Consider the following 25389-nt stretch of genomic DNA (forward strand, 5'->3'; position numbering starts at 1 on the left):
AGTGAGAGGTTTTAACAGGCCACCTGGACAGCTTGATATGTGTCCCCCTGGGGTTTGGGGACTCAGTGGCCTGATGTATATCTTTGCTTAAGAAACCTAAGGGGCAAGAGCTGGCCAGACTAGCTGTTCATGGTGAGTTGGAAGAGGTGTCTGCACACTTTTTAAAGCACAAATTTGGGGACAAAAGGTGCATGAATTCCTCCCATGGTCTAGACATGATTCATGTGCATGGGGTGGGGGGTTGAGGGGAGTTCCTCTTAGCTGCTATCCACAGGGATGCCTGGAGGGCTGATCACATCTCCCAGAAGGGAGTCCTAAATGTTGCTCCAATAGACAGCAACCAGCTGAAATAGTATTTTCACCAGGGCTAAGTGAAATTCAGAAGGATCCTCAGCACTGAGGGAGTCTCTCAAAATTCCAGAGAGTAGGACGCCCGCTGACGACACTACTGACCTACTGACGTGGAGACGTTCCCTGCACCCTTGTTTATCCTTCCTCCCCTGCTCTGACTCAGAAGGGGTCAGAGACACCCGTTAGCAAGCCGTGGATGGAAACCAGAAGTACAAGACCAGGAGGGAAGGGACCCCAACTTTAATTCATGTTCAGAGACTTGACAATTACATAGGATGCTTGTCATATTCACAGCCTGGGGGAGTGTTTCTTATCACAAAGCGACCAGAAAAGTCATGGAATTGCCCCTCACTCTCTTCAGCCCCTTTGGCTCCCTCATCCATGAGAAGGAGAACTAGAGACTGAATATCTTTGCTAAACTGGCACTTACTGCCCCTGTGCCTTCAAGGCAGTCCAGTGGGGTAGAGTGTGCTACCATCTGAATATCAGGCATCATGGCATCGTGGGAAGTGGGTGATGCTCATGTGACTGGCTAGAGCTTCAGGGGTGGGGAGTTAACGACTATTTTTTTCTTTGTTAAATAAAATCTCCCCCCACCCCGTTCCCTGTTCTTTTTGCCGCACCATGAGGCATTCTGGATCTTAGTTCCGCGACCAGGGATCAAAACTGTGTCCCCTGCAGTGGAAGCGTGGAGTCTTAACCACTGGACCACAAGGGAAGTCCCTAACTACTATTTTTTGTTTTTCTTGGCCATGATCTGTTTCCCCTTCCTTTTTTCTTTTTTTATGAAGTGGATCAAAATTAAATAATTCAAGCCCTGCCTTCAAAATGAAAAAATTTTTAGTATTGTTTAGCAAAAACAATAAAACCCAAATTGTTTTAACCATCAAAACAAAAACAAAAGAGAGAAACTGAATATCTTTTTAAGGGGTGATAGGAAACAAAGTCATTGTATGATCTCAGCTCACCGTGTACATGTTCAGAACACCCTCTGAAACAAACAGCAGGTCCCATTTGCTTCCAATCCAAATTCCTTGGAGACCATGCAGTTGGCTCAGCCTCTGCAGGAGAGCATCTCTCGGGCCAGGGGCAGTGTCCCAGGGCCTATCTGGCTTGACGTAAGGAAGCACCTTCAATGGGAGAGACAATGGGCCAAAAGAATTTATCAAATGCTGTATCTGTGGCAAGGCTGTGCTGTCTTTAAGTTTTACCTTCCTTTTAAAATAAAGCAATACAGCCAGCTTCGTGTGAAGCAGGAATGTACAACTAGATTAACAGAACAGAATAATCTCTAGGAAATTTAAAAATTTAAAAATATCTGATGCATTGGTGCAGGTGGAATAAACCTTTGAAATTAAGTCTAAGGCAATTTTTCTTTTTCTTCCTCTTCATCCCTACTTTTTCTGTCTAAGAAGTGATACTTTACCCACAAAAAATACCCTTGCCCCGGTTTTTCTAAAAATGTATGCTGCCTTTGTTTTCTCAATGTGGAGGGGCAAGTGCTTATTCATCTGAAATAAATGAGCTGAGGGTTAAAACTGATGACTGAAAATCTGCTCCTTATAATAAAGATGAGATTGTATGGTAATATATTATCTGACAATTTTACAACCTTTTACAATTTGACTTATGAATATATGAAAAGAGAATTTTATCAATTCACATAAGAAACTTTAAGGACACCATTAAAACTTTAAAATTAATAAGGTTTGCTTAGAAAAAATTCTTAGGCTAGAATATCTACAAAATAGATTGAATGTAAAATTCTTGAAAGAAAAAGAATCTCAGGGAATTCAGAGTATTTGTTTGGCATTAAATTAAAATGTTACTCTTAGGAGATTTAAGTGAATAGAAATGTGTTGTTTTCTGACTTAGCTAAAGAGGCAAGATCCACTTAAGACATTTAAGTTGAAACTCACACTGAAATGTGGGATCTCTAGGGTTAAGTACTGCTTTCACTGGCTCACAGTAGCAAGGGAACCTCACAGGAGAGGAGAAAATGTCACTTCAACAAAGCCCTAGGGGAGACCTTCCTGAGCATTGGGAACGGGGTGGGCGCTGTGCCCCAGCCTGTCCTCCAGCCAGTGGATCTGGGAAGGCATCTGACCCACACCAGTGAACAGAGAGCAGGGCCAAGCGTTAGCACAGCCCCATCTATTGCTTCACACTGAGTCTGAACAGATATTAAAGGATCAGCAAGAGTAATTTCACAGTATGAGTGAGAGAGAAAAGCAAATTGTTGTTGTTTGTTTTTGTCTTTTTAATTCTGCAGAACTAGAAAAAGAGAGTAGTTCCTGAGAGAAGAAAAGCATACCACTGAAAATGATGGGAAGTTTCAGGATTTTTTATTTTATTTTCTTCAGAGAAACAGTAAGAGGCTTCCTCCAAGATGTGGCTTCTTTGAAATGAGGTGTGAAAAGCCTTATGGGGCAACTGACTGAGTTTAAAAGACAGGGGACACCCTGGAAACTGAAATGACAATATGGTAGGAGCACAGGGCTCTCTTAAGTTGCAGAATATGGAATTCCAGATGGTGGACACGTCTGAGAAGACCGCCCAAAGGGCAGAGAAAATATGAAAACAGAAAACGTTTTGAGAGAAGATTATAGATGCAGAGGATAGAGAAGCATGATTATCCTCCCATTTGGTGGTAATTATCCACCATATGGAAGGGTGAATGCATTCCTGGAAAAAGTCTGGAGCAAAAGGAACAGAAGCAATATTGAAAAATATACTTGAAAACTTTTCTAAACTGGCTGAAAAGTATTCTTTTCTAATTATTTTAATTTCCTCTGGTCCTGTTCTTTGTAGCTTTAAGGATGTGAGCAATGCGATTTAATGTAAGCTTTTTGATCATAGGTTAGACAATCTCACAGGTTAAAAATAATTTATTGAATTTTAATTTGCGTTTCTCTTATTATGAAAGAGGTTACTTTCATATGTTTAAAAATAATTTACATTTCACTTTCCAATAACTGTTTCATCCTGTCTTCTACTGTGCTGTTGGTCTCTTTTAAAGCGGCTTTTTGGGTGACAAGGAGAAGTGGCATTGGCCGGTTGGCTTCGCGCCTCCAGGAGTTTTCCAAATCACCTCCGTCAGATATGAAAATGATGAAACAGAAATTCTAAGGCTCGTCCTCTGAACCTCGGTGCGGAGGAATAGGGAGCACGGAGACCCGAATAGAGCCGTGGGATGAAATCCTAAGCGGCCCAAAGTCCCCAGTTAGTTTGGTGGGAAAAGGGGTAGTTGTGACCCCGACGTGACTTGAACACGCAACCTTCTGATCTGGAGTCAGACGCGCTACCATTGCGCCACGAGGTCACAGAGGCCGCTTTACTTTTGATCCTTTAAGGCTCTTTCTTCCCGCGCATCCAGGCCACTTCACCGTATAAATCTTTCGCTTTTCGAGCGAATTTCAGGTCAAACTGAAAAGGAGCGAGAGGCGGGCGGAAGGCGCGGCTGTGCGAGCCCCGGAATCCCCGCCCCAATCCGGCTACGTCGGGTCCGGGCGGGGAAGCGGCTGCAAAACCCGAACCCGGGCCGGCGAAGGGGGGTGAGGGTGCGTGCAGGACCGAGTTCCCGCCCCCGGCATGGTTAAAGGGGGAAACCAAACCAGGACTCTGCGGGCACACCTGGGAGGTGACTTCGGAACTTAGCAAAAAATAGATGCTCATGTATCCACCCCTCCCCCCACCCCCGGCTCTCCCGCCCCCTTATAAAACTCAGTTTTGAACATTCGAACATTATAGAAGAGTGTAAGAAAAATTAAAATCAATAATCCCACCACCCGCTGTAAAGCATTTTGATGTATTTCTTTCCAGATTTCCTTCCTCCCAGGTATACACAAGCGTCCATCCGCGTTTGTTAAAGCTTCTTTGCTGTAAAGTACAGCAGCTGCAGAAAAGGGCACAAAACTAAGATATTTAATGGAAGGATCACAAACCCTTGCCACCACCAGACCTGCCACCCCCGCAGAGCCTAACATCTGCCTTCTGCCTCCACCTGCAGCCAACCCCGACGTCTACGGAAAGAACTTCTTTGCTTTTGTTTAATCACCCAAATATGCATCAGCAAACACTGGAGTGGCGTTCCGACGTATATGTCACTTTAAATCCATCCCTTTCCCCTCACATCCTCCCCCGGCTCCAACGAAACGACGTTCTCAGCACCGGTTTCAGGTAGTTCGCGTTGTCAGTGGGTCTTGTTACTGAGGATGCTAACTTAAATCATTTAGTTAACACGCTTTCTGCCGTGGTCCTCCACTGTATGCTACTATTTCCCCCTTGGTAATTAATAAATATTTGGGGGTAAACGCTTTCAGGCTATGCAAATATCCTGTTTCTCTTCAACCTTGCACCCACTAATTTTAGCATCCATCTTGACTGCGACAACTATGACTGCAGTGTTTGCCTCAGGGTCATTTTCTTTTTTGCCTTTTCCATCTACATTTATCAACATAATCCTTCTGTGAGAAAGAACTGGTTCTTCTCTTCCATTTACTTACGTATTACATATTCAATTATTTCTTTGCATCAATACAGATTCATGGATATTTTTTAATTTTATAGGTTTAACCCATAGAACATCATTTTAAAAATATTGTTTCTGAAATTTTCCCAGCTTTTGCTATTACAAACTCCTTCGGGTTGGCTCATGTGTCCTTTTGATATCTACCATCCTGTTTTTAGCACTTCCTTGAAAGTTTCTGGCACAAGATGTTCCAGGCTTATCTTGCAGTTTCCCTGCAGCAGCCCTGGAATCAACTATTTCTCCAAGGAGCTCTGTTTCCTGTTTTTGGAGAAAGGTGTTTAGAAATTAAGATCTAGTTGTTAGATGTGATCATTACAATGGGCTGTCATTCCCCTTTTCATTATTTGTAGCTTCTCTGACACTGAGAAACGTAGCTCTCATTAGCTATAATATATGCACTTATATATGTATACATATATGTACGTGCATATATGTGTGTTTCAGAATTACTAACCCATACACCTGTAAGAAAAGATTTACTAAGAGGATTACCTTATATGTGTACAGGGTTTTTTGGTTTTTTTTTTTTTTTTTTTTCTGTAGCTTTACAGGCAAAATACTGTTTTGCAAAGTTATTTAGGTTAGTTCTTCTCCAAGCCTTCACTTTTGGTTATATTATTTATTTGTAGTACAGTTAGGTTGTTACTTTTATTCATTTATTTGTTTTTATTTTTGGCTGTATTGGGTCTTCTGTTGCACAGCCTTTCTCTAGTTGTGGTGAGTGGGGGCTACTCTTTGCTGCGGTGCGCGGGCTTCCGTTGTGGCTTCTCTCGTTGCGGAGCACGGGCTCTAGGCTTGCGGGCTTAGTAGTTGTGTCTCCCGGGCTCTAAAGCTCAGGCTCAGTAGTTGTGGTGCACTGGCTTTGTTGCTCCGCAGCATGGGGGATCTTCCTGGGCCAGGGCTTGAACCCATGTCCCCTGCATTGGCAGGCGGATTTTTAACGACTGCGCTGCTAGGGAAGCCTCTGTTGTTACTTTTATATTCCATTTCAGGTTCATAATTAGTTTTCATTATTTTCCTTAAACTTATGCATTTGTAAAATATTACCATAGTTCTAAGTACCAGTGCTGTATAAAAGGGTATACTAAAAACTGTGTCACTCCCTTGTCATCTCTATTACTCAGACTCATTGCCCCCTTCTTTCCACCGATTCCCAAATATCCCTGTCGGTAACTAATCTTTTCAGTTTCTGGTTGATCCTTCCTGCATTCTTTTGCACAAATGAGCAGGTATGTTTATTTTATTACATCCTCTTCTTTCTTAGATAAAGGATAGCACACTATAATTACTATTTTGCACTTTGCCGTTTTACCTCAGCAGTTTATCCTGGAAATCACTCCATGTCAGCTCATTGAGATCTTTCTCTATTTTTTTTTTTTTTTTTACAGCTACACAGTACTTCCTGGTGTGGATGTAAGCATAGCTTATTCAACCACTTTCCTGTAGTTTTTGCATAATATTTCCAAGGTTCATCCATGTTGCAGCATGTATCAATACTTCATTCTTTTTATTGCCCAATAATATTCCATCATATGGATATACCAGATTTTATCAATTTGGTAGGATGAAAATCTACCAAAAATATTGGCTCGGTGCTTTGTGACAGCCTGGAGGGGTGGGATAGGGAGGGTGGGAGGGAGGGAGACGCAAGAGGGAAGACATATGGGAACATATGTATATGTATAACTGATTCAGTTTGTTATAAAGCAGAAACTAATACACCATTGTAAAGCAATTATACCCCAATAAAGATGTTAAAAAAAAAAAAAAAAAGAAAATCTACCAAAAAACAAGTGGAGGTTTTTTTCACATCAAGTAGGAATCAGATTCTCCCCCTTCACAGGTTTTGCTGTTTTTCTTGATTGTTGAAGGCTGTAGTACTCCATCTGTTTAGTGACTTTCCCAAATTATTTTTGCAAAGGCTGTATTCCTTGTTTGTGGTTACTGAAGTGTCTCTGTTTCTTGGTTTGTTTTTAGCTAGTTTTTTGACAGAGATTTCCTTGAATTCCAGGTACTTTATTAAAAACAACAACAATAACATAACAACAATCCCACTCCCCTTTTTTTTTCCAGATTGGCTCTGTGCTGGTACTCCTTTAACATGTAGCCAGGCTTGCACTAAGCCTAGGGAGAGCCTGAGGTGAAATCTCAGCGTCTTCTCAGATCTGTTCTGAGTGTGCGTCTTTCTCTCAGCATGCATGACGCTTTCTAAACTCCCCCATACAGATAGTACTTTGGAATGCCCTAATTTCCCAAAGAAACTCCCCAGCTTTTGCTCCTGGGACTTCGGTGGTCCAGGGATGGTGTGGGGCAACAGCAAGTAAAAATGCCACAAAGTTTTCCTACTGCTTTGAATTCATCCCTTTCTTGATTCAATGTTCACTTGGTTGCTGCAAACCTTTGACTGTTTTCAGAGTCTCTGACAAATTTGGTTCTGGCAGTTCTGCTTGTGTTTTTGGTGTTTCTGTGAGGGGATGAGAACTTGGAGCTTCCCACTCTGCCATTTTGCTGATGTCACCCATCTGCCTTTAAATAATTTTTTCTCTGCCTATAGAATGCTGGCTTGACATTTTTTTTATTCTTTTACGTTTTAAAGATATTATTTCTTTGTTATTTCTTCTACCTTCCTTAGTTTTTAGTTGATAATATAACGTGTCTTTTTATTTTCAGCAAATCACTATGTGCCAAGCATAATGACCTTTCTATTAACCCTTCGGGGGATGGCTGAACTTGTTGAATTTGTGAGTTGACATCTTTCAATAAATTTGGAAAGTTCTCAATGTTACTTTTGCAAATATTGCATCTGCCCATCCTCTCTCTCCTGTCTTTCTTGGACAGCAATTACATGTAAGTAAGCTCCTTTCTTATGCTTTTTTGCTCCTTATGTTCTTATTTCTCTCTGTTATTCAGTTTAGCTATTTTCTTCTTGTTTTCAAGTTTAGTATGTTCTGTTTTCTGCTGTGCAAAGTCTGCTGCTAAAGTCATCCAATGAATTTCAAATATTTTATTTTGCAGTTCTAAAATGTCCACTTGATTTTTGGCTTATTTTAATGCTGTTTTGAAATACTCTATCCCACGTTTTTAACAAATCTGTTGTCACCCTCTTTCCTTCTACCTTTTTAAACATATGAATTATAGCGATTTTGACGGCTCACTCCAAGTCTGGATCATTTCTGGATTTGTTTTATTGACTGTTCTCTCTCTTTTTATTATGGCTCACCTATTTCCCACTTTTGTGCATGTTTTTTATCTTATTTACTTTTGTTTTTTTTGGCTTTGTTGGGTCTTTGTTGCTGTGTGTGGGCTTTCTCTAGTTGCGGTGAGCAGGGGCTACTCTTCATTGCAGTGCACAGGCTTCTCATTGTCGTGGCTTCTCTTGTTGCGGAGTATGTGCTCTAGGCACGTGGGCTTCAGTAGTTGAGGTGCACAGGCTCAGTAGTTGTGGCTTGCAGGCTCTAGAGCACAGGCTCAGTAGTTGTGGCACATGGGCTTCGCTGCTCCATGGCATGGGGGTTCTTCCCGGACTAGGGATCAAATCCAAGTCCCCTGCATTGGCAGGCAGATTCTTAACCACTGTGCCACCAGGGAAGTCCCAGCCTTTTGTGTATGTTGATTTAACTTTTTATTTTGATTTTTTCTGGGCAACGTGGATGATAAATATAAATTTTAGAAGCTCTGGCCTGATTACAGTAACTTCCTTCTCTTCTGCCTTGTAAAGCCATGAGCACTGTTCCCACAGGAAAGCTACTGTGAGGGAGACAACAGCTTTTCCCTCAGGAAACACGAGTCCAGACTCTGCCCAGGAGTTTCCTACCAAAGGAAAAGAGCAGTGATGCTGTCACACCAATCCTCTTCTCACATTTTTGGGTATACCTGGGTTTCCTGGTGTATCTACTGCCTGGGGATGTGGAACATCAGGGTTTTCTATGCCGATAATATCACCTTAAGTGACAGTGTGGTGCTGTGCTCACATGAAGGATTTGGAGAAATTTCTGGTGCAGATGGGACGGCAGGAGTTGAAAGTTTTCTCTCAAAGATTTGGATCCCGCTCTCCTCAGTTATTTTGCTATTCTCAAAAAGCTCATTTCCTTCTTCTAGTGATTTTACATGGAAAGAATGAGGATCCTTTTGCAGTTTGTATGAGATGCAAAAATTCTCAAACTTAACGAAGGCAATGTCAAAATAGCAATTATTAAAAAGGATGTGATTGCCCAATGTTGGCAAAGATGTCAGGGCAGCAAGCACCCTCATATACATCTGGTGAGAGTCCAGAGGTTTTGGAAGGCATTTGGCACGTGTATTAAAAGGCCTTTTCAATAATGTGTACTTTGCCCCAGAAATTCCTTTTTTATGACCCCATGGAAAACAATTAAGGATGTTTGCAATGATTTTCCTGTAGGGTTATCAAAATTCTGTTTATAATAGTAAAGAATTAGAAGCAGTTTTAGCTGCTCTGTTCCATAAGCAGAGTGTAGATTTTTGAAATACGAGAGGCAGGAGGGAAACTATCCCAGGTTGGGTTTCCCAGGAAGCTGACTCTGAGTGGCCGTTTGCATGGAGGCTTTTGGGATCACAAGAGAAGGAAGCAGGACTGGGTAGAGAGAGAAGAGGGCTGCTATGCAGTCTCAGTAAAGGCATCAGCTGACCCCACGAAGAACTCCAAATTCACAACCGTCCCAAAGTTAAGTGGAAGGGCCAGGTCTTTGCTCCTATGTCAACCAGTCATTGGATGTGGGCTGTCCTAGGAACGGGTCTGCTTTGGGGCAAGGCGACTCTCTCAAGCTGAGGACTGCCTGCCAGCAGCACTTCTAGCGGCCGGAGAATAAACCTTCAGTTCTGAAAGGGGGGATGGGGTGGCCCACAATTTCATCACCTGGATTCACTTCTTCATATGAGTTTTGGGAGAAGCAACACCAGGATTCCGGTGGGCCTGTTTTCCTGGAAGAAACTTACAAGGAGGATGAACTACAGCCTCCTCGCCCCCTGCTGCTGGTCTTAGGACTGCAAATTATATTCACTGTTGCCCTCCTCAACCTCAGCTAACACCTGCACTGGTCTTGGTGGCTTTCCCAGTGGCCAGACCCAGACACTTATCCCTGAGGCCCTGGTCACTGTGTGCTTCTCAGGCTGACTGCTGTTTTCATTACTTACTACCAAAATGGGTGAGACAGTGCCAAGAGGTATTCTAATATTATGGGGAATTAGCTGGGTGCCAAACATACGTCTCTCTTCTCCCACTGTAATAACAGCCCCACCTCCTAGTGATCAGGATCAAATATCCCTGTCACAATGGTGACTCCTCTTGTTGCTGGCTGGTCCTCTGGCAGCAGCTGTAGTTTGTATCTCAAAAGGACTACTGACGTGTTTCCTGAATGAATTGTTCTGCCTTGGGAATCAAGCCTCTAAACCTGCAGTGCCCAGGCCTGCAGGGAAGAGCAGCACATATTGAGTCACGGGGAGTGAGGTAAGCAAGTCTCTCCTGCTGCTACTCCTGGGTTCCCAGTCCATACGTTCCAACTACCAGGAACACAACCATATAAAGGTAGTTGATTTGAGGCATAAACTGCACCCTGAGGATGGTGCCCCATCCCTGTAAATTATTGCCTCCACGCTGGCACTCACAGTGTGCCTTTAACAGGCCATTCCATCTCCAACATCTATCAGCCTGGCAGCTTCTGGGGATGTGGTATGTGATATGACCTGTGGATCCCGTGAGAATATGCACACTCCTCTATCTCCTCTGCTATACAGTAGGTTCCTTGCTTTGATGTGGTATCAGATGGATGAATCAAACATTCTATAAATCCCCAGATAGTGAGTGGTTTTGTCTGAGGTCTGGCAAGCAGGAAAGGCAAGCGAATACCTAGAGTGTGGGATGATTCAGTTGTATGAATTGCTGTTGCTTCCAGAATAGAAGGGGTCCGGTGGAGCCAACTCGCCGCCAAGCATCTGACTGGTCTCCTAGTGGGATGGTAACCATACTGGGGACTTAGCACTGAAGAGCGTGTTGCTGGAAGGCAGACAGCAGTTGCAGCAGGTAATTAAGCCTTGGGAAGGGGCAGCCTGTGATGCTGGGCAAATGCCACCATGGCTGCTCCATTCGTGCTTGTGTTGTCAGCACTGGGTGACTAAACAGGAGCTGACAGACGTCAACTGAGATCTTTGACAGAAATGAAGTGTAAGAGGTGAGCTTACATTTACCTGGCGTTTCCTCTGTTTATGGATTCCAGGCAGAAACTGTCAGAGTTTAGGGGTGCCGCTGGGAGATAAGGGATGATATCCTAGAGGAGATAGCTCTACAACTTGCATAAAATTTCCCCTCAAACCTTTAGCTGACTTCTAAGCTGTGAATGGTGAAAATAAGAGAAACCCTGTAAAAAGCAGCACTTGAGAGGTTAAATGGATGCGCAGGTTTCAGCAGCTATCTAGTACTGGAAAGACAGAGATTACAGTTCAAGATCAAGCCCTAGCAAGTTAGAGGGGCTTGGTAAACGCCTTGGAGTTTCCACTGAGATTCCAGAAGAACCATGCTAGACAAAACTGAAACAGACCAGCTTTAACTCAACCTAATGTCAATCACAAATGGGGTCAGGGTGCTCCACTAGTACTCTGTCTGCTAAAATAAAACTTTGTTTTATTTAACTTTTTATTTTATATTGGAGTATAGATGATTAACAGTGTTGTGATCGTTGCAGATGTACAAAAAAGTGATTCAGTTATACATATACATGTATCTATTCTTTTTCAAATTCTTTTCCCATTTAGGTTGTTACATAATACTGAGCAGAGTTCACTGTGCTATACAGTAGGTCCTTGTTGGTTATCCGTTTTAAATATAGCAGTGTGTACGTGTCAATCCCAAACTCCCTAACTATCCCTTCCACCACCCTTCCTCCCTGTTAACCATAAGTTCATTCTCTAAGTCTGTGAGTCTGTTTGTTTTGTAAATAAGTTCATTTTAAAAAAAACTTTTAATTTTATATTGGAGTATAGTTGATTAACAGTGTCGTGACAGTGCTAAATAAATCTTGATCTTCTTTAGAGGAAGACAAACCAAGGATCTCCAGAATTTTTTCACCTATAATGTCTGGCATCAAATGAGATATCAGAAAGCATGCTAAAAAAATCAGCTGACCAGATAGGAAGAAAAACAATAGACAAAGGAACAGACCAAAAAGTGATTCAGCTACTGTAGTTAACTGTCCAGGACTTTAAAATAAACGTTATTAATATATTCAAGAGAAAAGAATGGAGAATTTCAGCAGATACCTAGAATCCATATAAAGACAGGACAAAAATTCCAGAAATAAAAAATCTGACTAAAATTAAGAATTCAAAATGGGTTTAATAACATATTGAAAACAGAATAGGCATTAGTTAATGGGAGGGCAATTCAGTGGAAAGTGTCTAGTCTGATGCACAGAGAGAAAAAAGATGGGAAATACAGAAAACCTAAAGAGAGACCTGGACCATGGTAAAAGGTCTAACCTACAGGTAATTAGAATCCTAGAATAAGGGAGAGAGGAAATGGGGCAGAGGTAATATTTAAAGAAATAGTGGCTGAGAGTTTCCCCACACTGATGAAAGATATCACAGCACAGTCTCAAGAAGCTCCACATGCTCAAAATATGCTTTAAAAACAAACAAAAAACCTCTCCACCTAGGCACATCACATTAAAACTTACAAAAACCAAGGGCAAAGATAAAATCTTAAAAGTAGCTGGAGAAAAAATAAAACAAGAGCAGAACACAGTTGATTTTTTAATAGAAACTTTGGAAGCCAGAAGCTGAGGTTTTATTTTAGGTGAGGAAAGAAAAAACAGCAACAACAATGAAAAACAAATGCCAGACTAGAACACTTATCCCAGTGAAAATATCCTTCCTAAATGAACGCAAAGTAAAGATATTTCAGACAAAAGCTGAGATAAGCTACTGGAATGCTATGATAAATGCCCAAAGGAATTAGCCAGGCAAAGGGAACATGATCCAGTTGGAACAAGGAATGTGAGGAAAGAATGAACAACACGGGAATAGGTAAATATGTAAGTACAAATAAACACTGCTGAAAACAGTAATAGTAATAAAATCCTTTGGAGTTTAAAACATGTAGAAATAAAATATATGACAACAATTGAACAAAAGGCAAAGAGTAAATGGAATTAAAATATTAGTTTTTTTCATTGCTTTGAAATATTAATTTCAAGAGTGCTCCAAGAAAAAAGAACCAAAAAAAAAAAAAAAAAAAAGAGTGCTCCAATGGAGAGCCAAACAAATTTTAAGGGCAATGATTTTCGGACATTTCAGTATCAGGACAACATTACAATTTAAAAAATTATTGAGGAAACCAAAGACCTTTTATTTATGTAGGTTACATCTATTGAAGTTTACTGTATTTGAAATTAAAATTGGAAAAAATTTTAACGTTTATTAGTTTATTAAAAATAATACTATTAAACTACTATATGATATTGGAAAACATTTTTAATAAAAACAAATCTTCAAAACAAAAAAATTAGTGCAAAGAGTGGTACTGTTTTAAATTTTTGCAAATCTCTTTAACGTCTCACTGGATTAGTTTGCTAGGGCTGCCATAAAAAAATGTCACAGACTAGGTGGCTTAAACAACAGTAATTTATTTACTCACAGTTCTGGAGGGCAGAAGTCCAAGATCAAGGTGTCTACAAGGTTGATTTCTCCTGAGGCCCCTCTCCTTGGCTTGCTGGTAGCCACCCTCTTGCTGCCTCTTCACATGGTTGCCCCTTTGTGTGTACGCACCACTGGTGACTCTCTGTACATCCAAATTTCTCTTCTCATAAGGACACCAGTCAAGAGTTATTAGGAGTCACGCTAACAGCCACATTTTAACTTATCACCTCTTTAAAGGCCCTATCTCCTAAAACAGTCACATTCTCAGGCACTGGAAGTTAGGGTCTCAACATATGAATTTGAGGGGGGATGTAATTCAGTTGATAATAATGGCTCAATAGAAGATAGCTGAATTCTGAGATCTTCTTTTGCATTAAATATTTTGCAATATCACATGCCATGCAGCTTCTGAAAAACAGCAATCTATACTCATGAGAAAAATGAGAATGAAAAAGGTAATGTCTTAGAATTATTATGAAAATAGTTCTGCTGCTCCAGAGTAACACCAAAATAATAAATGAATGTATAATTAAACTGAATAGAGTAGAAAAATGAGAAAATGAAACATATTTGAGTATTCCGAAGAAAAGCAAGAAAGGAGAAACAAAAGAAGAACAGGCAAAACAAATAGAGAGACTTACACCCAAATATATTAGTAATTACATTAAATGAAAATGGATTACACTCACCAATTAAAATATAAAGATTATCAGACTAGATAAAAATAAGACCCAAAATATATGCTACTTAAAGGAGATACACTTTAAATGTAAGGACACAGGTTAAGTTAAAAGTAAAAGAATAGGAAAAAGACATATAGCATGTGTATTTGTTTTCTACTGCTACATAACACATTTATGGAAACAGCAGCTTAAAACAACAACTATTTATTAGCCCACAGCTCTGTGGGTCAGAAGTCCAAGCATGGCATGGCTGGGTTCTCTGCTCAGGTCTCAAAGGCTGAAATCAAGGAGTCAACGGGTCAATTCTTGTCTGAAGGCTGAGGAAACAGCAACTCCAAGTGAAGTCAACTTGTTAGCAAAATTCAGTTCCTTGAAGTTGCAGGACTGAGGCTCCTGTTTCCCTGCTGGCTGTCAGTCCCAAACTGCTCTCAGTCCCTAAAGGTGACTACACGCCTTGTCACACAGCCCCTCTATCTTCAAAACCAGCAATGAAGAATGTCGCTCACACTGAGTCCCCCTTATACATCAAATCTCTCTCACCAGGACGAGCCCCACACTTTTTAAGGTCTCAACTGATTGGGTCTGGCCCACTGAGGGTAACTGCACTATTTTCAGTCAACTGATTTGGGACCTTAATTATATTTGCGAAATCCCTTCACAAAAGCACCTAGATTAGTGTTTGACTGAGTAACTGGGAACTGCTTGTACACCAGGGGCTGGGAATCTAGGAACCAATTTAGAATTCTGCCTACCACACCATGCAGACACTAACAAAAATAAAATTATCTTGGCTATATTAATATCAGAAAAAGTATAATTTATGGCAAAAAACATTACTAGAGTTAGAGGATGCTTGATATAGATAAAAGGGTCAACTAAACAAGAAGATATAACAATCCTAAATTTATATGCACTGAATATTTATATGCACTTGAATATATATATAATATACATTCAAGATGTAGAAAGCAAACATTAATAGAAATAAAAGAAAAAAAAGATAAATCCACAATCATAGTTGGAGATTTGAAAACACCATTCTTAGTAGCTTATAGTTCAAGCAGAAAAATAAATCAGTACAAATATAGAAGATTTGAAGAATGCTATTAACCAACTTGGTCTAATTAATATTTATAGAACATTACATCTAACTGCAGAAATTTCAAGTGATAATTCTTATTTCCATGCTATTTTCATGTGAACATGGAGCATTTACCAAAATAGACCATTGGCTGAGCCACAAAGTAAGTATCAACAAATTTCAAATGACTGAAATAATACAGTGTGTTCTTTGACCACAGTGGAAATTAGCTAGAATTCCATAATATATAAATAGAAAATCCACAAATTCATTAGAAGTAAGCAACATGCTTATAAATAACCCCAGGGTCAAGGTAGAAATAACAAAGGAGTTTAGAAAATATTTTTAACTGAATGATAATAAAAATACAACATATAAAAATCTGTGGTCAGAAAGATAAACTCAAAATGGATCACAGGCCTATATATAAAATCTAAAACCGTACAACTTCTAGAAAAAAACATGGGAGAAGAAACTCCAGAACCTTAGGGAAAGTGAAGATTTCTTGGAGAGGACCCAAAAAGCATGACCCATAAAAAGGAAATGTTAAACTGATATCCTTCAAAATAAAAACGTCTGCTCTTCAAAAGACACCACTAAGAAAAGTTAAAAGGGAAGCCATATTGTGGGAGAAAATATTTACAACACATATCTGACAAAGGACTTGTATCTAGACTATATAATCATTATCATCATCTAATTTAAATGGGCAAAAAACTTAAACAGATACTTCACAAAGGAGAGATATAAATAGCCATTAAACACATAAAAAATGTTCACCATTAATCATCAGAGAAATGCAAACTAAAACCACCATGAAGTACTAGTACACACATTAGAAAAGCTAAAATTAAACACTGACTTATATACCTGATACTAATACAATATTGTAAATCAACTATACTTTAATAAAATTGAAAAAAATTAAAGACTGACAATACCATGAGTTGGCAAGGCTAGGAGTAACTAGAGCACTCATACATTGTTGGTGGGTTGCAAAATGGTACTTTGGAAGACAACTTGGCAGTTTCTTATAAAATATTACATACATTTGCCATATAACCCAGCAACTCCGAACCTAGGTATTTATATAATAGAAGTGAAAATATGTCTACACAGAGCTTATACGTGAATGTTCACAGCTGGTTTATTCATAATAGCTCTAAAGTGGAAACAATACAAATATCCATCAATGGCTGAATGAACTGTAGTATATTAACACTATGGGAATGAAGTACCAACCACATAACATGAATGAACCTCCAAATTCATGAGTGAAGAAGGTAGAAAGAAAACAGTATATACTATATGATTCCATTTATATGAAACTCTAGAAAAGACAATTCTAATATATAGCAATAGAAAGCAGATTAATGGTTTCTTGGAATCAGAGGTGGGGACAATTTTGGGGTGATGAAAAATGTTTTATAGCTTGATTTTGGTGATGGTTATACAGGTGTGTAAATTTGCCAAAACTCATCAAAATATAAAGTTAAATCTGGTACAACTTATTATGTGTAAATTATGTCCCAATAAAGTTGATTAAAAAAACTTCTACTTGATGAAGCTAAATAGGAACTTATAGAAAAATTTAGACTTAAATATTTGCAAAAAAGAAAGGTTGAACATCAATTATCTAAGATTTCATTTCAAGAAGCTAGAAAAAGAACAATGAATCAAATTCAAATAAAGTAGATAGAAGAAAATAGAAGAGCATGAGTCAATGAAAAAGAAATTAGCTGTATATTAGTTAAGAGGTGGCTTTTGAAAAGATTAATAAAGTGTTAAATCCCTACAGAGCCTAACACAGAAAACAAAAAGAGAGTACACAAATTACCAATACCAAGACTGAAAAGGGAACATCACTTTAGATCCTACAAAGATTAAAAATATAACAAGCAGGCATTATCAATTACTTAAAGCCAATAATTAGATATTTTAATGAAATGATATAGACAAATTAGAAATAAAACTTAGCAAAATTGACACGAGATAGAATATCTCAATAGTCTTATGCCTATCAAAGTAACTGAATCTATAATTTAAAACTTTCCTACAAAGAAAATTCCAGGCTCATTGGGCTTTACTGTTCATTTTTACAGAAAAGATTTATGGAAAAAAATAATACCAACTGAAATAACAACAAACTCTTCCAAAGGGGGGAAAAAGTAATTACCAATTCATTTTGCAAGCCCAGCATTATCCCACACACTAAATCCTGACAAGGCTACTAAAAAAAAGGAAACATACAAGACAATCTGGACATAGACATAAAATCTGATATAAAATTTTGAAACTCTAATTGAACAATATTTTTAAAAGGTAATATATAATGACCAAATAGAATCTATTCCAGGCATGCAAGGTTGCCTTAACATTCAGAAATCAATCCATACAGATGAATTTTGAAAACATTTTGCTAAGTGAAATAAGTTAGTCACAAAAGAATAAATATTTACATAAGGTACCTAAAGTGGTCAAATTCACAGAGACAGACTGAAGACAGAAAGTAGAATGATAGTCTCCAGGGACTAAGAGAAGCGGGTAATGTGGAGTTATTGTTTAATGAATATTGAGTTTCAGCTTAGAAAAATGAAGAGTTTTGGATGGTGGTGATGGCTACAACAACATGAATGTTCTTAATATCACTGAATTGTACACTTAAAAATGGTTCAGATGGGGCTTCCCTGGTGGCGCAGTGGATGAGAGTCCACCTGCTGATGCAGGGGACACGGGTTCATGCCCCGGTCCGGGAAGATCCCACATGCCGCAGATCGGCTGGGCCCGTGAGCCATGGCCACTGAGCCTGCGCGTCTGGAGCCTGTGCTCCGCAATGGGAGATGCCACAACAGTGAGAGGCCCGCGTACCGCAAAAAAAAAAAAAAAAAAAAAGGTTCAGATGGTAAATTATATGTTATGTGTATTTTACCACAATTTTTAAAATAAAAAAATCAATCCGCATAATTCAACCACATTAACAGGATGAGAAAAACCATACGGTCATCTCAATAGCTACAAACTACGTATCTGATGAAATTCAATACCTGTCCATGATAAGAAATCTCAGCAAACTAGGATTTGAGGAGAATTTCCTTAATCTGATAGAGATTATCTACAAATTTATACCTCATATCATTTCTAATGGAATGTTTAGGATTTTCCTTTAAGTTCTGGGAAAAAGGCAAGGATGCCTACAATCTTTACTTTTGAAGGTCCTAGCCAGTGCAATAAAGCAAGACAAAAATGGCATAAATATTGGAAAGGGTGAGGTAAGAAAGATTTTACTTTATCACAGGTGACATATTGTGTACGTAGAAAGTCCGAAAGAATGAACAAACTATTATAATTAACAAGTGAATTTTAGGAAGGTCACTGGATTTAAGGTCAGTTTAAAAAAATCTATTACATATATCATTACTTATTATATATTTAATATATTATATATAGTTATGTATTATATATATTAGCAAAAGTCAGAAAATGAAATTAAGATAATAGCCTTTACAGAATCACCAAAACATCAAATATATAATAACCTTACAAAATATCCAAAATTTTATTGAAAAAATACAAAAATTAGTAAAATTAAAAGATGTGTATAAATGAAAAGGTATGGCCTGCTCATAGATTGGATGTCTCAATATTGCTAAGGTACCCATTCTTCCAAAATTAATCTATATATGTGATGTAATATCCATTGAAATCCCTACTTTTTATGGTGGAGTAACTGAAAAAATAATCATTCTAAAATGCATATGAAAATGCCAAGGACACAGAATTACAGTGACAATTTTGAATAAGAAGAACAAAATTAGAAGACATATACCACCAGATGCCAAGATTTACTATCAACCTGTTTTCACTAAAAATATTTGGTATTCAACAGAACAATGAGTCAGAATAGATAATCTAGAAATAGACCCCCTCACATAATCTGACTATCTGACTTATCACAAGGGTACCCAAGGGGGAGGGGAAAAGATGGTCTTTTCAACAAATGATGTTGAATAAATTGTGTATTTGCATGGAAAATATTAAATTGACCTCTACTCCACACCATATAAAAATATCAGTCGGATTGTAGCCTAAAACTGAAAAGTAAAACAGTAGCTATGCAGAAGTAAATGTAGGAAAATATCCTATGACTTTGGGTTAGGAAAAGATTTCTTAAACTAGGCACAAAAAAGCAGTAATCATAAAAGAAAAGATTGTTGAATTATTCATCAAAGTTAAAGACTTCTGTCCATCAAAAGACAACATTTAGAGAGTGAAAAGGCAAGATGCTGATGAGTAGATATTTGTAATACAAATATCTAAAAAATACCTTGTATCCAGAATATATAAAGAATCCTAAAAATAAACAGAAAGAGTTATCAATAAAAATGGGCGAAAGTCTTGAACAGGCACTTCTCAAAAGAGAATATTCCAAAAGCCAATAAACACCTAAAAGGGGACTCAACATCAGTAGAGGTAAGGAAATGAAATTAAACCTATAGTGAGATACCACTACACACTGGAACCAGGCTTTGGCACCTTAGCAGTTCATGGAAACTGCTCTAGTAAAGGTGCCCTGTATCATCTCCATCCCCTAACCTGATGGACACCTTTCAGTTCTTATGTCACTTGAACCTGCTGACCTCACTCCTCTTCTACCTTCTAAGGCAGGGAAAGGAGACGGGGTTTATGTGTGGTGAGGGTTTGAAGGTAGATACGAGCAGCCAAAAAAGTTGACATCAAGTCATGTAGACTGTTTGACAATAGAGTTTCTCAAGGATAGTATTTCAAGGTCAGACCCTTAAACTTTCCAATCAGAAAGTGGTACATTTTGTCCAAAGTAGACACATCTCCTGGTAATAGTTAATAAATTTCACTATTATAATTCAATCAGAAATAGTCATTTCAACCACAATGTCAAATTATTCATTTTAAAATGGGAGACAGCTCACATCAGTCACCCAATATCCCCTTCCCAATATTAAAGACTTATCCTAGCATTGTGGGAGGAGTATTTGATATTCTTTCCTTCAGTCTCCACTGAAGTGTAGCTCTACATGCCTTGTCCTTTTCAGATGTTAGGTCCACGGTCTCTTAGGGCCTTCCAGTACCAGGGTCACAGCCTCTGGGTTCCCATTTTGACTCCAGGACTCTCTTAGTATTTCCAGAACTTCCAAGCTTTTATACATGGACTTTGGAGTTTGTGGCTGTTTCCCTCTCTATACTCCATCACACAGTGTTCTGCGGGGCTGTATACAGACCTTTACACCATTGTGATCTTTCCTTTGGTGCCATGTTGAAAGTGGAACTTGTCTCTGAAGCTTGCAAGTCTTCTGGTCTATAACCTGGACACAATTTCCAGGTATTCTCGGATATGTTTTTCATCTACCTGAAATTTCTATTACCTCCTCCAAATGAAACTGAGAGGGTTGAGGGGGGGGTCCTGAAGTGCTGGATAACTTCTTTGGAATCTAGGTGGTACCAAGACCAGTTTCCATGCTCTTAGATCCATGACCACTCCTGCCCTGCCAAGGTATATCCAGCACCTAGGGTAATTCCTGGGGTATCACAGGTGTCTAGTAAATTAGCTTCACAAGAAAAATAGGTTTTTCATGTTTATATAAATATTACATGCTCATTGGAAAGAAAAACTGAGAAATATAGAAAAGCAGAGAGAGGTAAAACAAACAAAAAACACTGGATTCTGCAACAAATCTAAAACAACTGTCATTAACTTTTTGGAGACTCTCCCTTCATTCATGGCTATCAAAAGTTCACACAAATACATAGTTTCATACCATACATACTGCATTTACATTTTTCTATTTTCCTAGTTCCCCCCCCCCCACTTATATCACTGCTTCTCCTCTTCTCCCTCCCTTCAAGGTAACCAATATTAACAGCCTGATGTATATTCTTCCATACTTGTTTTCATGCTCATCTAATCACCTGCATACATAAATGCATGTGACCATTACTTTAACAAAAATGAAATCTTGTATATATACATCTCTGTAATAAAGCAATTACTTATCAAAAAATTGTGGAAATACCTTGAAGTCAACTAGTGTAGCTATAACTCATTTTAAAAATTACTCTTATACTTTTCCATGGTATGGCTATATCACAATTTATTCACCCATTCCCCTATTAATTGGCATTCACTTTGTCTCCAATTGGGTTTCTTCTTTGTCTCTACAAACAATACTTTAATAAACATCCTTATTTATACATATGCTTTTGCACTGATGCTATTATTTCTGTGGGGCAGATTCCCCAAAAGTGAGACTGCTGGGTCAAAGTGCTTTTAAAATTTTACTTAAGAATTAAAAAAAATATATACCGCTAGATTGCTGGTGGAAATATAAGTTGATATAACCATTTGATAAGAGTATATGGTTTGCCAAACTCCACTAGCAAAAGATCTCTTAATTTTCGCCAACTCCATGAAGTGGAAGTAACATATCACTCGTTGTTTCAATTTGCGTTTCCCTGAGTATTGTTTATTTAGGTTCATAATATTTTCATAGGTTAATGCATTTGGAGTTGTTCTTCTATGAAGAGCCATCTAGTCCAGATGGATTAAAACTTCAATGTAAAAAATAAAATTATCAGAATATTAGAAACAAATTTAGGAGACTATATATAACCTGGGGATTGCTAAAAGAGTAAATAAAGAATATAAAAAGGAAAAGATGTAAATATTTTACTATGAAAAATTAAAGACTTAAAAATCTTTTACTACATAAAAAAGTACAAAGACAAATACGAGGTTAAGAAAAACATTTGCAACACATATGTCAAATGATTAATATCTCAAATATATTAAGGGCACCTCCAGATTTATAAGAAATGTAAACCAATAGGAAAATCAGCAAAAAAATAGGCAATTCATCGAAGATAATTTGTTAAATGAATAAAATATGAAATTTGGATGAAGGCTTTCATTTGCCCTTTTTATTATGAATTTTCTTATAACTTCTAAGATTTAATATGACCAATTGCTTTTCTACATTCTTATATTTATGAAGTGTGTACTTTCTGGCAAATTGCTCCTGAACATTTTCCCACATTCATAAAATATACAGTTTATAAGATTCTTGTCATATCTGGATGATAATTTTCTGTCCTCTATATTAATTGAGCTTCTCTCTGATGTATTCTTTGATGTACAGTAAGGCTTGAGCTACTCCTAAAGGCTTTTCCACACTCACTACATTTATAGGGTTTTTCTCCAGTGTGCATCCTCAGATGTACAGTGAAGTCTGAGTTAGTTCTGAAGGCTTTTCCACATTCTTCACATCTATAGGGCCTCTCCCCAGTATGAATTCTCTGATGTAGAGTTAGCTGTGATAGAGTAATACAACCTTTCCCACATTCCTTACATGTATAGGGCTTTTCTCCAGTATGTGTTCTCCAATGCACTGTAAGGTATGAACCTCTCCTGAAGGCTTTTCCACAGACATCACATTTATAGGGTTTCTCTCCACTATGGATTTTTTGATGTTCTGTGACGTGTACCATCTGGCTAAATGCTTTGCCACAGTCATTACATTTAAATGGTTTCTCCCCGGTATGTGTCCTTTGGTGGGTATTAAAGCCTGAGTTACTTGTGAAAACCTTCCCACACTCATTACATTTATAGGGTTTTTCTCCAGTATGCCTTCTCTGATGCACAGTAAGCTGTGATGTATTAGTGAAAGCTTTCTCACATTCATTACACTTATATGGTTTTTCTCCAGTATGGGTCCTTTGATGTACAATAAGGTATGACTTAGTTCTGAAGGATTTTCCACAATCATAGCAGTTGTAGGGTTTCACACCAGTATGAATTTTCTGGTGCTCCTTGAGATTTACCATCTTGGTAAATGCCCTCTCACAGTCAGTACATTTATATGGTTTCTCTCCAGTATGAATCCTCTGATGTACAGTTAAGTGTGATTTTATTCTGAAAGATTCCCCACATTCATTACAGAGATAAGGTTTCTCCTCAGTATGAATTCGCTGATGTATAATTAGAGATGAAGAACGCATGAAGGCCTTTCCACATTCATTACATTTATAAGGTTTCTCTCCTGTATGCATTCTGTGGTGTACAGTAAGGCATGAATAATTGATGAATGCTTTCCCACATTCGTTACATTTATAGGGTTTTTCTCCTGTATGAATCCTCTGATGTTCCGTGAAATTTGCTATACGATTGAATGCTTTCCCACATTCATTACATTCATAGGGTTTTTCCCCAGTATGAGTTCTTATATGTACAATAAGGCTTGAATTACTTCTATAGGCTTTTCCACACTCATTACATCTAAAGGGTTTCTCTCCAGTATGAATTCTCTGATGAACATTAAAGATTGTGGTATTCTTGAAAGATTTCCCACACTCAATGCATTTATATGGTTTCTCTTCAGTATGGGTCTTCTGATGTACACTAAGATATGACTTATTCCTAAAGGCTTTCCCACAATCATTACATTTGTAGGGTTTTTCTCCATTGTGAGTTTCCTGATGTCTTGCAAGTTTTGATTTATCACCAAAAGCTTTCCCACATTCACTACATTTATAGGGCTTCTCTCCAGTTTGAATTCTCTGGTGTTGATTAAGGCGGGCACACTGGCTGAAAGATTTTCCACAAACATTGCACTGATAAGGTTTCTCCTTAGTATGAATTCTCTGATGCACCATGAGGGATGAAGAAGCAATGAAGGCCTTTCCACATTCATTACATTTATAGGGCTTTTCTCCAGTGTGAATTTTTTTATGTTGACTAAGATATGAAGGCTGGCTGAACATCTTCCCACATTCATTACATTCATAAGGTTTTTCTTTAGTGTGAGTTCTCTGATGTTGAATGAGTAATGACCTATAACGGAAGGCCTTTTCACATGTACTACATTTATAGGGTTTTTCTTTATTATTGTTTTTTTTCTCTAAAGTGAGTTCTGAAGCAGGGCTTATGACTTTGTTGCCTTCTGTATCCTTGCACATTTTCTTCCCCAGATGGGTATCTGTAATCAAATCTAAATTCTCTGTAAAATTTTCCTCATGTGTTTGGTATTTGCTGTGGGGCTCTTCTGTGATAACTCCTGGTTCTGGAAAAAGAACAGATCCAAATCTAAAGCCTTTTTGAAGAGTGGGAATTTTCTTGTGTTTAACTATTCTTTGACTCAAATGACTTTCTTGACTATCTTGCAATCTCCATATCCTGTCACTCCATTTCCATAATCCTCCCATTTTGGTGTCCCATAGACCATTCTCTATGAGTTTCTCTACTATGGTCTCCTGTGATAAACATTCTTCAGAAATATTCTCTGTTGGTATAGCATTCTTGGTTGTAGGTTTGGTCTCCAACTCTGGGAGGAAAAAAGAGAGAAATCAAATGACTCCTATTTCCTAGATTGAGGACATCACACTAAACAGGAAAACAGAAGGGAAGCTTGAATTGATAATGAATATATGTTTTTAACTGCTTGCAAATTGCCCTTTTTTCTAGGAAGGAGGAGATTGCATTAAGGAAGGCTGATTGAGCAAAGAACCAAAGCAGTAAATTCAAGGAGTTTTTATCCTATTAAAAAATTCATTTGTGGTAACCCTTCTACAATCCAAGTTTCTCAAATATTTCCTCCTTTTCTCATTCGTTTTAGAGTCAAATTCTTTAGAGAGCATTCTTCCTAAATTGTAACTACTTCCTTGCTTTCCACTTACTCCACAAACCAGACATTCACCCTAAATAATACTTTCTACTTGTTCTCATTATTTGTTCACTATTTTTTAAAAATTTATTTTATTTTATTTATTTCTGGCTGCATTGGGTCTTTGCTGCTGTGTACGGGTTTTCTCTAGTTGCGGCGAGTGGGAGCTACTCTTCGTTGCAGTTTGCAGGCTTCTCACTGTGGTGGCTCCTCTTGTTGTGGAGCATGGGCTCTGGGTGCATGGGTTTCAGTAGTTGTGGCATGTGGGCTCAACAGTTGTGGCTCACGGACTCTACAGCGCAGGCTCAGTAGTTGTGGTGCACAGGCTTAGTTGTTCTGTGGCATATGGGATCTTCCAGGACCAAGGCTTGAACCCGTGTCCCCTGCTTTGGCAGGCGGATTCTTAAC

General features: G+C 38.4%; 1 protein-coding gene and 1 non-coding gene across 4 annotated transcripts in view; both read right to left on the reverse strand.

Annotated features, from left to right (window-relative positions):
- Positions 1-3601: 3601 nt before the first annotated feature.
- TRNAW-CCA (transfer RNA tryptophan (anticodon CCA)) lies at positions 3602-3673 on the reverse strand. The gene has a single exon. It is a non-coding gene; the product is annotated as a tRNA-Trp (tRNA).
- Positions 3674-12233: 8560 nt separating this feature from the next.
- Positions 12234-25389, reverse strand: part of ZNF624 (zinc finger protein 624) — a 29888-nt gene continuing 16732 nt past the window's right edge. For all 3 annotated transcript variants that reach the window (XM_067715323.1, XM_067715324.1, XM_067715326.1), the window contains one exon: positions 12234-24642. In XM_067715323.1, the coding sequence (XP_067571424.1) occupies positions 22418-24642 (2225 nt within the window). In that variant the 3' untranslated portion in view covers positions 12234-22417. The remainder of the gene's footprint in view (positions 24643-25389) is intronic.

This window comes from Pseudorca crassidens, chromosome 19, assembly GCF_039906515.1.
Source record: "Pseudorca crassidens isolate mPseCra1 chromosome 19, mPseCra1.hap1, whole genome shotgun sequence".
In the NCBI taxonomy this organism is placed as follows: Eukaryota; Metazoa; Chordata; class Mammalia; order Artiodactyla; family Delphinidae; genus Pseudorca; species Pseudorca crassidens.